Source organism: Herpailurus yagouaroundi, unplaced genomic scaffold (genome assembly GCF_014898765.1).
Source record: "Herpailurus yagouaroundi ecotype Mexico unplaced genomic scaffold, PumYag 210, whole genome shotgun sequence".
In the NCBI taxonomy this organism is placed as follows: Eukaryota; Metazoa; Chordata; class Mammalia; order Carnivora; family Felidae; genus Herpailurus; species Herpailurus yagouaroundi.
The window spans coordinates 15,433,373-15,446,227 of NW_024412441.1; the positions used below are offsets into that span (position 1 = coordinate 15,433,373).

At 39.8% G+C, this 12,855-nt stretch overlaps 1 protein-coding gene across 6 annotated transcripts in view; it reads right to left on the reverse strand.

Annotated features, from left to right (window-relative positions):
* Positions 1-12,855, reverse strand: part of CAMKMT (calmodulin-lysine N-methyltransferase) — a 413,830-nt gene that overhangs the window by 45,848 nt on the left and 355,127 nt on the right. For 5 of the 6 annotated variants that reach the window (XM_040453878.1, XM_040453876.1, XM_040453875.1 and 2 more), the window contains exon 7: positions 8,204-8,270. The exons of the other annotated variant lie outside the window; for it this stretch is intronic. In XM_040453878.1, coding sequence (XP_040309812.1) covers positions 8,204-8,270 — 67 coding nt within the window. The remainder of the gene's footprint in view (positions 1-8,203; positions 8,271-12,855) is intronic. 6 annotated transcript variants of the gene reach the window in all.

Here is a 12,855-nt window from a genome sequence, read left to right on the forward strand (position 1 = left end):
GGTAGAATAGATGAAGGGGATTAAGGCTACACTTATCTTTATGAGCACTGAGTAATGTATGGAATTGTTGAATCGATACACCTGAAACTAATACAATATTGTATGTTATCCATGTTGGAATTAAAATAAAATAAAGTAAATGTGGTCTATCCATAGAGTGGAGTATTATTCAGCCATAAAAATGAATGACATCCTGGTATGTGCTAAAACATGGATGAACGCCAAAACATTATGTTAGGTTAAAGAAACCAGATATGAAGGACCACACGTTGTATGATTCCATTTAGGTGAAATGTCTAGAATAAGCAAATCCATAGAGACAGAAAGTAGATTAGTGGCCCCCTAGCGCTAGGACGGAGAAAGTGTGGGGGGGCAGTGGGGAGTGACTGCTAATGGGTCACTTTATTATTTAGAATTTAGAACATTTGTATCACTTTTTATATTTTAGAACATAAAAATGTCCTCAAATTGATCATGATGGTTGCACAACTCTGTGAATATACTAAAAACCATTGAGTTGTACACTTTAAGTGGGTGAATTGTATGGCATGTGAATTGTATCTCAACAAACTTGTTATAAAAATAATTCCAGATATCACGTTAGAATACAGCTGCATGTTAAAGGACAAATTAAGACTCCATGACCAAGTGACTAGAAATGCAGAGATGCTTTAATATTAGGAAACTGGTTAATAGGACTTGTCATAATTACAGGTGAAATTAAAAAAAACAATTTGCTCAGCTCCATTCATGCAAAAAAGGCACCTGCTGAAGTTCCAAATTTATTTATAATAAAATCTCTTGAAAACTAGGAACCAATAACAATTTCCTTAACAAGATAAAAAATATCATATATATTTCCACTCAAAAGCTAATGCATAGCTAATGGTGAAATATTAGAGGAGTCCCAACAAAGTCATATTCAAAAATGCCTATCATTTAATATCATCCTGGAAATTTTTATCCAATAAAAGTATACAAGGGATACAAAAGAAGAGGTATAAGAATTGGAAAGAAGTCAAAATCGTCATCGTTTGCAGATGATGTGATTGTTTATTTGGAAAATTCAAGAAAATAAACTGACAAACTTCAGAAACAATAACTCATAGAGATGACTAAACATTTACTATACAAAACCCTGTAGCTTCCTTTATAAACATACATATAACAACCAGTTAGAAAATATATGAAAGAAAAGAGCTCATTTACAAGAGAAACAAAACTAATTTCCAAAAATAAACTTAACAAGAGACATGAAGAAAGATTTTAAGTGCCAGTGAAACATCTGGAAAAACATGAATAAAAAGAAAACGCCCTGTTCTTGAATAGGAAGACTCAGTCATAAAGACGTCAAGGCTTAGTAAATTATATTTCTTTCAATCACAATGAAAATGCCAGTGTAATAAAAATACCAACATAATTTTAGAAAATTGTAAAAAGAAAGCATAATGACAAGGGACTAGTCTTAACAGATAGGAAAATATTTTACTAAGAGGTAGTAATTTACCCTTTGGTAGAGCCATATGAACAGACAAAGTTCACTTCTGAAAGTCTGTTGTGTAGATATACTTGCAAATATACAGTCTACGTACAGATGTGTTCACTGCAGCACTGTTTGTAATGGCAAAATACTGAAAACAGACTATTATTAAAGTTAAAAAACAATTAGTTTTTAGCACTGGATTATGATGTGGCCATTCTCTAAAAAAATATTTTAAGATTGCCCCTTGTCCATTTTAAAGTGAAGAAATCCTTTGAAAATGAAGACGTTTCGGGCACCTGGGTGGCTCAGTCGGTTGAGCTTCTGACTCCTGATTTCGGCTCAGGTCATGATCTCAGGGTTGTGGGATTGAGCCCCGGGTGGGGCTCCGTGCTGAGCACGGAGCCTGCTTAAGATTCTTTCTCTCTCCCTCTGCCCACTCCCCCACTTACACATGTTCTCTCCCTCTCTCTAAAAAAAAAAAAAAAAAGAGAGAGAGAGAGAGAGGCGCCTGGGTGGCTCAGTCAGTTAAGCATCTGACTTTGGCTCAGGTCATGATCTCACAGCTGGTGGGTTCCAGCCCCGCATCAGGCTCTGTGTTGACAGTTCAGAGCCTGGAACCTGCTTCCGATTCTGTGTCTCCCTCTTTCTCTCTCTCCTCCTCCCCCACTCGTGCTCTAACTCTCAAAAATAAATAAAAATGTTAAAAAAATTTTTTTTCTAAAAAATAAAAAATAAAGAAAATGAAGATGTTTTTATTTGATATGTAACTTCGGTGATACACATTTCCATAAAGGAGTGATTTTTCTCTTAAAACTAGAAGGCATTTTTGCAGAGGATGCAGTAGTCTGACATGCACACCTGGCTATCAATATTGAACTTGGCCAAATTTGGATAGTGAGATTTTGATCTTGGTGAGGAGTAGGAAACCGCATGTCCAAAGAGTTAATATAATGTTTTTTTTAGAATAAGAGGCCTTAATTTTTAATTTACTGCAGTTTAAGAGGATGCCTTAAAAAATACAATGTCCCCAACTGTTAAAATCTGGCTCATTTTAATACAAAAAGGAGAACTCTATCAAAATAATCAAAAACTGGATAATATGCCTGTGGGAGCTGGTTTCTTCAGGGCAAAACACTGAAGAGTAGGGGACAGGGATCCTTCTTTAAATTTGTCAGGCAAATAAAAAATGTTCGTAATAGAAAGTACATGTAGTAATTTCCTTCCCCCACATCCAAGATAGCAATGGAAGGAAACAGGACTGTGGCATCTCTAGAATTGTCAGCAGTTCTCAAGATTCTGTTACATAATTCTAGCAAAACTCACTAACAGGTATAGTTTATCAGAAAATTTCCCAAAGACAGCCTTCAGCCTCCTTATCTCAGTTACCTTCTTCTAACCTTCCTCTTCAACCTGACAAAGGACAGATAAATGCCTACTTACAATGTCAGTTTGTCTATAGACACGGCATAGGCATTCCTGAGAAGAAGCCTATCCTGAAATGAAAGTCAGCTATCTGATGTATAAACTGATGTCTGAGTCTCCAGAGCTTGACTTTCCTCCTACTAAAAATTATTTGGTTCCATAAGCCTTATGGATTCATGTCTTTCAAAATGTGCCCCAACTACAAATCTTAAAAACCTTTATCTATGGCAGGGATAAAGCGTACTAATTGCTTCAGGGAATATAAAAACATATTAAGCAGAATCTTTGCCTTCAAGAAAATTATCCATCTCCCCTGCTAGAGTGTGAAGTCCAAGAAGGCATGGGCTTTCTCAGTCTTGTTCATCACTACATCTCTGGCACCTAGAACAGTACTTGGTGTGTAGAAAGTGACAGAAATATTTGTCAAGAAATGAATGAACCTCAGCAAAACTAAAAGGCAACCAAAGGAATGGGAGAAGATATTTGCAAATGACATATCAGATAAAGGGTTAGTATCCAAAATCTATAAAGAACTTATCAAACTCAACACCCAAAAAACAAATAATCCAGTGGAGAAATGGGCAAAAGACATGAATAGACACTTCTCCAAAGAAGACATCCAGATGGCCAACCGACACATGGAAAAATGCTCCACATCCCTCATCATCAGGGAAATACAAATCAAACCCACAATGAGATACCACCTCACACCTGTCAGAATGGCTAACATTAACAACTCAGGCAACAACAGATGTTGGCGAGGATGCAGAGACAGAGGATCTCTTTTGCACTGTTGGTGGGAATGCAAACTGGTGCAGCCACTCTGGAAAACAGTATGGAGGTTCCTCAAAAAATTAAAAATAGAACTACCCTATGACCCAGTAATTGCACTACTAGGTATTTATCCGAATGATACAGGTTTGCTGTTTCGAAGGGGCACATGCACCCCAATGTTTATAGCAGCACTATCAACAATAGCCAAAGTATGGAAAGAGCCCAAATGTCCATCGATGGATGAATGGATAAAGAAGATGTGGTATATATATACAATGGAGTATTACTCAGCAATCAAAAAGAATGAAATCTTGCCATTTGCAACTACATGGATGGAACTAGAGGGTATTATGCTAAGTGAAATTAGTCAGAGAAAGACAAATATCATATGACTTCACTCATATGAGGACTTCAAGATACAAAACAGATGAACACAAGGGAAGGGAAGCAAAATTAATATAAAAACAGGGAGGGGGACAAAAACATAAGAGATTCTTAAATATGGAGAACAAACAGGGTTACTGGAGGGGTTGTGTGTGTGGGGGGGGAATGGGGTAAATGGGTAAGGGGCATTAAGGAATCTACTCCTGAAATCATTTTTGCACTATATGCTAACTTAGATGTAAATTAAAAAAATAAATTACATACATTTTAAAAAAAAGAAATGAATCAAAAGACAAAGTCAACATGCTTTGAGCAATAAGAGAATATGGCACTTTTAACTGTGGGATCAGTCTAAGGCCAATGGAAGTTAAAAGGATGACAAGATTTAAGGCAGGATAAATGATAATTAGGCCATCCTACAAGGAAGAATTTAGAAGGACGAGGGGGAAGGGAATAGGACCGGTTAAGGCCAGTGATGGGAAAGACCAAATGTGTCCAGAGAGTGCAGAGGCCTGGGTGGCCATGGGAGAAGGCCCCTGGAGAGGGCCAAGGGAGAAGGCATATGCTGGGGAAGCAGAGGGAGCTAGACTGAATGAGGAGAGTGAAGGAAGTGAGGGCAGGCTGCAGAAGGCCTAGAAAAATCAGCAACTGGATCCCACTTGGTGGACATTTACACTTCTAGAATCATTTTTCACACCCTTGATTTAACCTTTAAAAGGAAATGAGCCTCAGAAAAGACATAAATCTTAAAAAGCAGTAGGGCAATGGGGCCAATAGCCAGTCCTGGGGGCCCACATAAAGGTGAAATTTGGGTTATAAAGAAGTCTTAAATGTTACAATAAGTTCCATAGTTTACTAAAATTAATGGTTTATCAAAGAATAATACAAATCACCGGCCTAAATTCGCCAGCAATTTTCACACAAAGATAAACTCTTTTCTTCGGTAGAAACTTACTTTTAATATCACAGCAGGGTATATTTAATAGATTTTTAAAAATACTGTAACTGTTAACTAATATTAACCAGAGAATGACGCCATTCACTAATTCTAGAACACCCAGAAATATGTAGACGTCAAAAGCTCCAAATGCTTTTTTATGAGACAGTCAAGGTTTTGAAGACAGCTTCAGATAAACCTAACAATTGAGAAGCCGTAAATATCCTTGCTCTTTCCACCACTCTCCGGCTATATTTAGCAGCACAATTTCCTTTGTTCACAAGTTACTCTCGCTAACTCCATATTTATATTCTCAAAGGCAGAATGCCTTGGACCTATCGGTTAAATGAGTGGATGGCTACATGGATGGACAAACACGTGAACCATCAAATGACTGTATTAAGATCTGTGAGATGAAATGGATATAACGCTTCATCCATGGGCATCCTAGATCTTCCTTCACCGGGGCTAAAGCTCCCGGGCCTCCAAAGATATGTCTGTCTCACTACGCAACAATTAGACTGGGATTAGAATGGAACAGGGGGAGTGAGAAAGTCTGTTATTAAAGGAAGGGCATTATTCTAGGCAAGGGTGGTAATGTTTAGGAGAGCAGGGGTGGGTTCGTTGTGAAGCTAGTGGAGCTTAAGTATCTGGGTCCCTTACTTGCACAGGCTCCTTCCAAGCACATGAGGCGCCCCAGTGATGTGTCCCTATGGTCAAATGCTTCTGTAAAATTTGCCAAAGTAAGATGTCATCAAATTCATTCTCCTGAAGAGAGCCCTCAAAACGTGGGGCCCCACAGGCACCCGGGTCTGTCCTGGCTGAGAGGCAAGAGGAGGCTGATGGTCACCGAGCATGCTGTTGGAGCAGCGGGAAGGGGAGCTTGGGGTGCCGTTGCCATTTCTGGGCAGTTTCCCGCTCCTTTCTAAAAACACACCGTTTCCTAGGCCCCGTGTCCTCATACCCTGATATGCCTTTCTGCTGTTACATCTCCTTTGCGCATGAAGTCACAGGAAACTCCCGGCTGTTCCAAACTTCATGTCAAGCTTTGAAGTGCTTCTCAATAGCAGAAATATTGGGCTCACAGGTGGGCTTTGTAGCTATGGTAAATACTTCTTAGTTATCTGTCGCTACTGTTATCCCACACCTCCAATTTGGAGGAGAAATTCTGCATAGGCATTGAGGCAATAAAAAAGAACACTGAACTATATCTTAGCTCTTTTGTGAACAGTTTCCTTTTATTTCTTCTCGCATGGAACTAACGCGCTCATCATATTGTACTGGTTATGGGTGGGAAGGCAGTGGAGAGAAGGGAAATGCTGATTACTACATCACTGGTTGGCAGTTCCCTCTTAGCTTCCGGAAGGTTAAGTGGTCAAGTAGCTTCTTAATATGAGATCAAGGCATTTCAAGGTCTGACTCATCTGCCGGTTATCTGGCAAAGTGTTTTTAGCAGACTTTGGACAAAATGCCTGCAGAGGTCAGAAGAGAAAAAACTGACCACAATGAATAGAAGAAGATAAAGACAAAAAACCCAAATCTCTCACCTTGGGAGGTTCCTATAAGACTATTGCCATGTTATATGTCCAGGTACATATCAGAACAACATATTTAGAGATCGCATTTTTAATAACAGGTAAATAGAAACAAAGGCCATTTTGGATAGGTCCTGTGTTGGATAACGACATTTTGCTTCTTTCTGTAACAATTATTTTATGAAAAGATGACAGCAAATTCTGTGGCACTCCGTAAGTTAAACACTTGACATTTTTATTCCTCAAAATGGCACATTTTAGAAATGTAGATATGTTTATTAATTAGTGATTATTAACACCCAGTAAACAACATTATGTCTTGTAAAAACACAATCTCACTTCACAGCATGATGCTGAAATCTATTATTCCCTGATTCCATATGCTGAAATACACTCAAATGGTCACAAATGACCTTAAGCATTAAATAAATGTAAATGAGGACAACATAGAAAATGTGCTTTTGATTGATAACTAAAAGACCAGGTTGCAAATCACGTCCCTAAAGAAGGCCTCCCCAGAAGGGTAGGGCAGTCTACACCGCGGAGTGAAGGCTGTCCTAAGAATGAAGGATACACAGGTAACAGATTGCTCTTTATCCTGACCTGCCTGAGGCTTTCTGGGAAACAGAAAGGGTTTGTTATTTATATGAGGAACACAGAGCACACTGTCCCCTGTGCCACCAGCCCACTCTGACATTCTACTGCGAAATTTCAAAACACATACGCGGACACTCCATTATCTTCACCAGCTGACAGGAGAGAAAAATAATTATTGCTATTCCATGGCTTCATCCCAATGTGTTGACCACTGTAGGTTTTAAGCGTTGTTGCTGTTCATTCGTCTCCCTCCCACACCCCCAAACTGAGCAGTTTGGGTGCGAAAGCATCTTCAACACAGAGAAAACTCAAAATATCAAAGGGTGGCAGGTTAAGAGTAATAAATAAATTAAATAGTTAGTTAAAAATCAGACTGTTCTTCTAATGTCTGGGGTTTGACCTATGCACGAAAACTGCACAAATACAGACATTTCATGGGAAAAGTACTGAACGATGATTACTCACTCTTCTGGTTCCTATCATCAGGGCAAAAGGAAATGTAACATCACAGAAAGCACTATTGTTTGGGTTGAGGGGAGGCGTTTCTCTAAGTTTGAATAGGAATCAACAGAATCTGAAAGGGAAAGGACACCTAGCCCATTTTACAATCATGAATGGAGCGAGGTTTCTCAAAGGGGCCCGTCTTGTGCATTGCAGGATGTTTAACAGCATCCCTGGCCTCTGTCTACCAGATGTCAGTAGCAATCCTCTCCCCAGGTCAGGACAATGAAAAAGTCCCTGGGAGCAAGACTGCCACTAGTAACAGAGCCTTCATAAGGAGGTCTCACGAGGGACCTCCCCAGCCTCATCCTGTACACTCTCAACCCTTAAATCATTCCCAACCCAGGGTTCAATACACTTCAGTTTTCCTCATTTATTAATTGAAGATAATGAAAATGTCCGTCTGCCTCATTACAAGTTCTTTTCAACATTAAATGAGATACTTTTAAAGTGCTTAGAACAGGGCCTGACCCACAGTAAATGCTCAGCAAATGTTAGCTATTATTATTTTTAATAATCATCCCTAGTAGTGAGAAAACCAGAGTGTTTTAATGCAGAAGGGTATCTTACCCGCTTGATATTTTCCGAGTTTTAAACACACCAGCCTTCTGATTCCTTGTGATGATGTCTCTCACGTCTGAAGGACACAGTTAAGCAAGCTTCTGCAGAGACTGTCAACTGACTCAAAACAAAACAAAACAAAACCAAAAGGTCCACAAATACGATGATCTTCTTACTGTACATGGAATGAGCATGGTGAAAAGAGAAGAGTTGTAGGAGAAGAAGGGTCTAGCCCTGGCTCTCCTACCACTCTTCACCACCAATGTTGAACTGCTTGCCACAGGCAAGCTCTCTGGACTTGCTGGGCTGCAGTTTTGTCACCCGTGAAATGGACATTCAAGGAGCATGCTGGCCAGGCCCAGGGCTATGAGTGCTGGTGGGTGTAGATGACTCCTGCGTGGGCACCATGCCCCACTTGCTTAAACGAGCTACAAGCCCCAAGGCAAGCCTCTTTCAGTCAGTGGGGAGGGCAAAGGCAGTTTTCGGAGACTCTCCAGGGTGAAGAATTTCCAATCTCGTAAACGCTAGCAGAGAGTATGGGGACGAGCAGCAGGGAAGGGCTTGGGAGGAAGTGAGAGGCGAAAGACAGAAAAGCTTGGAGAGCCTTTGAGAGAAAACAAATTACTAAAGAAGAAAGTCAGTCCAGGGAAAGGCCCCTTGAAGAACTGGCTTTACAGACTCATGCCGCGGCCTTTGGCCATCTGCTGGCACATAAGGGCTTGTACGAGAAAAGCCGTATTTCTCGAAGAGCTGTTCTGAGGAGCTAGTCCATTACATCACACAGCGCCATCTTGATGAGGGCCCGTGGGAAAACTCATGTCACATTCCAACACCAGGGCAAGGCTAGACTTGAGATCAACCCTTTTTGCTTCCACTTCCAGGCACTATAAATCTTACAACTGTCCTCGTTTCTCTTCTTGCTCTGGTCCCTGTGCAATCCAGAGCCAAACGGATGACCAGACTCTATCAACCACAAGAGCTCTTATGGTATGTGTTTTCTGTCCTGACCTCTCATCCTGGCTTCATCATATTTTCCTGGCTTTCTGATTTCAATAATCCTCACTTTCTCATTTATTTCATATGGTATATCCTATGCGTCACTGTAAAAAGCCTCCAAGTCCCTCTTTCGGATCAAGGCAGGTTTAAATAAGCAAGAAATAAAATAATTCCACTGAAGGCTGCAAGCTGAACTAAATTGGGCCCATGGGGAGGACACCAAGCAGACAAGCGATGGTCCCCTATCGCTCAGAAAAACAGATTTCCTTTTTTTTTTTTTTTTTATTATAGAAAAACAGATTTCCTGATGCTCCAAACAAGCATTGGCCAAGATCTCCCCGTAAGAACAGAGCCACAGGACTTTTTAACCCAAATCTCTGCTTGAAACATCAGGCACACCCATTTCTTCTCTGAGTGAATAAGCAGGTACTGTGATAGCTTTCTCCCCCCCAGGAGTGGGTAGGAAAAATCAATTAGGTCTCCTAATGAAGGGCTTTGTGGAGGTTTACAAAAGTGCATTATATGGAGACTTTTTTTTTTTTTCTGGGTGAACTTTCCTGTATGCAAATTAAATACCGTTAAATTACATTCATTAAAAAAATAAAAGAGACTAATTTGCCTACTTGTTTTGATTAACTAAAATGACACATCGGCCTACAGTTCTGTCTATTTCAGGAAGAAAGTATTTCAGGCAAGTCTTCTAAACGAATTGTCTTGTAAGAAAGGACAGCTGACATCTTTATTCTGAGAAGACCAAAATTAGTGAAGAACCAACTGACAACTGTTTTTTGGTTATGCTCCCCCACACGCCGGCCACACCCTTCTCGATGTTTCCATGACATCCCACCGCAAGCAACAATGTGCCTGGTTCACCTGTAGCGTCGTATGAGTACATGACTAATCTATCAAGCCAAACATATTATTTTGTTAGTGGAGGTAATACTTCTTATAAAATAGTCACAGGGAAGTTAAATTACATAAGCCTGAAAACCTATTAATAATTTTTAGTAAACATCTTAACGCTCTATGCTTTTATACAATTTATAAACCTGTGGCACTGGGTGGTCAGGTTGAAGCAAGTGTACGTATTTGCAATTCTGGAGGTGCTTTTTTTTTTTTTATATATAATGAAAAAAATTCACAGCAGTATTTGGGCTGCTTTATTTTTAGAACTGGGAAGGAAATATGTTTTATGGTTTAGGAGGTGTTTTTATTTTTATTTTAAAAAAAATTTTTTTAACGCTTATTTATTTTTGAGACAGAGAGAGACAGAGCATGAACGGGGGAGGGGCAGAGAGAGAGGGAGACAGAATCTGAAACAGGCTCCAGGCTCTGAGCTGTCAGCACAGAGCCCGACGCGGGGCTCGAACCCACGAACTGTGAGATCGTGACCTGAGCTGAAGTCTGACGCTTAGCCGACTGAGCCACCCAGGCGCCCCTAGGAAGTGTTTTTATATTAAAACAAGTCCAAAGAGAAAAACAAATGGCAGTAGTGTATTTAAATATCTTAAGAGATACATTCTGATATTCTGCTCCCCCCAACCTTCACTTTAGGTCAGATTTTGAGGTGGTTCCTCTGGTTGGCATGTATCTAATAACAAATTTCATCATTTTTTAGTGTCACTTCAGAGTAACAAAGGAAATCCAATCCATATATATATAGATATATGTATATATAAGAGCCTGGGTGGCTCAGTCAGTTAAGCGTCCAACTCTTGATCTCAGTTCAGGTCCTTGCCTTAGGGTTGTGAGTTCAAGCCCCATGTTGGGCCCCACACTGGCTGTAAAGCCTACTTAAAAAAATAACATAAAATAATAAAACAAACGTTGTGATTCAGAAAGCATTACTTTCTGAGTTTATGTTACCTTTATTTTCACTGGACCATCCAAGGTGAGGGTCGAAAACCATGAAGTTATAATATAAATCCTGTTCATTTTGATCACTGGTTTTTAAAAATGCTTGATGTGGCAATATTTGCCAGTTTAAAGGCTGCAAAACATTCTTAAATGTGGTTGTTATCAAAGGAATTGAGAGGATGACAGGAGATGCTTTGAACTCTGTTAGCAGTGTCAACTGTTATGTTTTTGGATGAGAGGCCTTTTCTTACTGAGGGTGCTGAGGAAAATGTAAGATGACACTCAGCAAACCATTCTAGGTTTTGGTGAAACAGAATGGTTTAATGGGGGCGGGGGGAGGGAAGCTTTGAAGGCAAATGAACCTGGCTGGCTTCTAAGCTGATGTTGATACTTAACGGCTGTGTGAACTTCGGTAAGTTAGCCTCTCTGAGCGCCACCTCAAAAATAGGAATAATGATTCTGTTAATAAATAATAAATTAATTTATTTAATTTTATAGGCTTAATGGAGTACTCCATAGGATGAGCCTGACACATTGCCTAATTCATGCCAATTCATTATCTTTTTCAAGAGTTCAGGCAAAAGCTTTGGAAGGACGAAGAGGCTGGTGAGTAACTAAAATGAGGTTTGGCAGTTAGGCTTTATTTTCTCTCCCTGCCACTCAGAACTAATTAGGTTAACGTTTATATTGTAGAATTTATTATTGAAAAAAATTTTTTAATGTTGATTATAATTAGCAGGGGGCGCCTGGGTGGCTCAGTTGGTTAAGCGTTCGGCTAGGGCCCAGGTCATGATATCGCGGTTCACGAGTTCAAGCCCCACATTGGGCTCTGTGCTGACAGCTCAGAGCCTGGAGCCTGCTTCGGGTTCTGCGTCTCCCTCTCTCTCTGCCCCTCACTTGCTCACGCTTTGTCTCTCTGTCTCTCAAAAATAAACAAACATTTAAAATTTTTATTTATTTATTTATTTATTTATTTAGATTTAATATTTATTTATATTTATTTTCTCATAATATATTATAAATTATAAATATTAATTTATAACTTATAAATATTAATTATAAATATTAATTTATTTCTACAATTATTGTTTATTTTATTTTTGTTTATTTAATTTTTGAGAGAGACAGAGACAGAGAGAGCACGAGCTGGGGGGTGGGCAGGGAGGGAGTGAGACACAGAATCTGACACAGGCTCCAGGCTCTGAGCTGTCAACCCAGAGCCGGACGTGGGGCTTGAACTCGTGAACCGTGAGATCATGACCTAAGCCGAAGTAGGATGCTTTACCGACAGAGCTACCCTGAAGCCCCTATATTGTAGAATTTAAATAACTGGGAGGAATCAAAGAATTTCTGCCCTGCAGATTTTCAATGTCTTTCCTATGTATAAATGTCCTCCAGCCAAGGCACAGTCCGAGTCCCATAAGAATAGGCACTTGGTTCGTCTTGTCCACTGCTATGTCTTTAGCACCTGAAACGGCGTGCAATTAATAGTGGTTGGGTTAGTTTTAATTAATTACTTAGATTAATTTATTACTTAATTTAAATTGAATTTCCAAAGCCATTTATTGAGCTCCTACCCAGTATGAGGCACATGGAATCCATTAATGACTCAGCCACCAAACAGAAGTGCAGTTGGCACAGCTATTAGAGGAAGAGACCTGAACACAGGACGATGGTGTGGCATTCCCAAGGTCTCAGCCATCCACAGCACAGGCTGTGCAGTCTACATGAAGCTGAATTTATTAATTCCTCAAGTCAGGGATTCTGCTAATAAATAATGTTAAGCCAGGGGTGGCGCCTTTAAAATG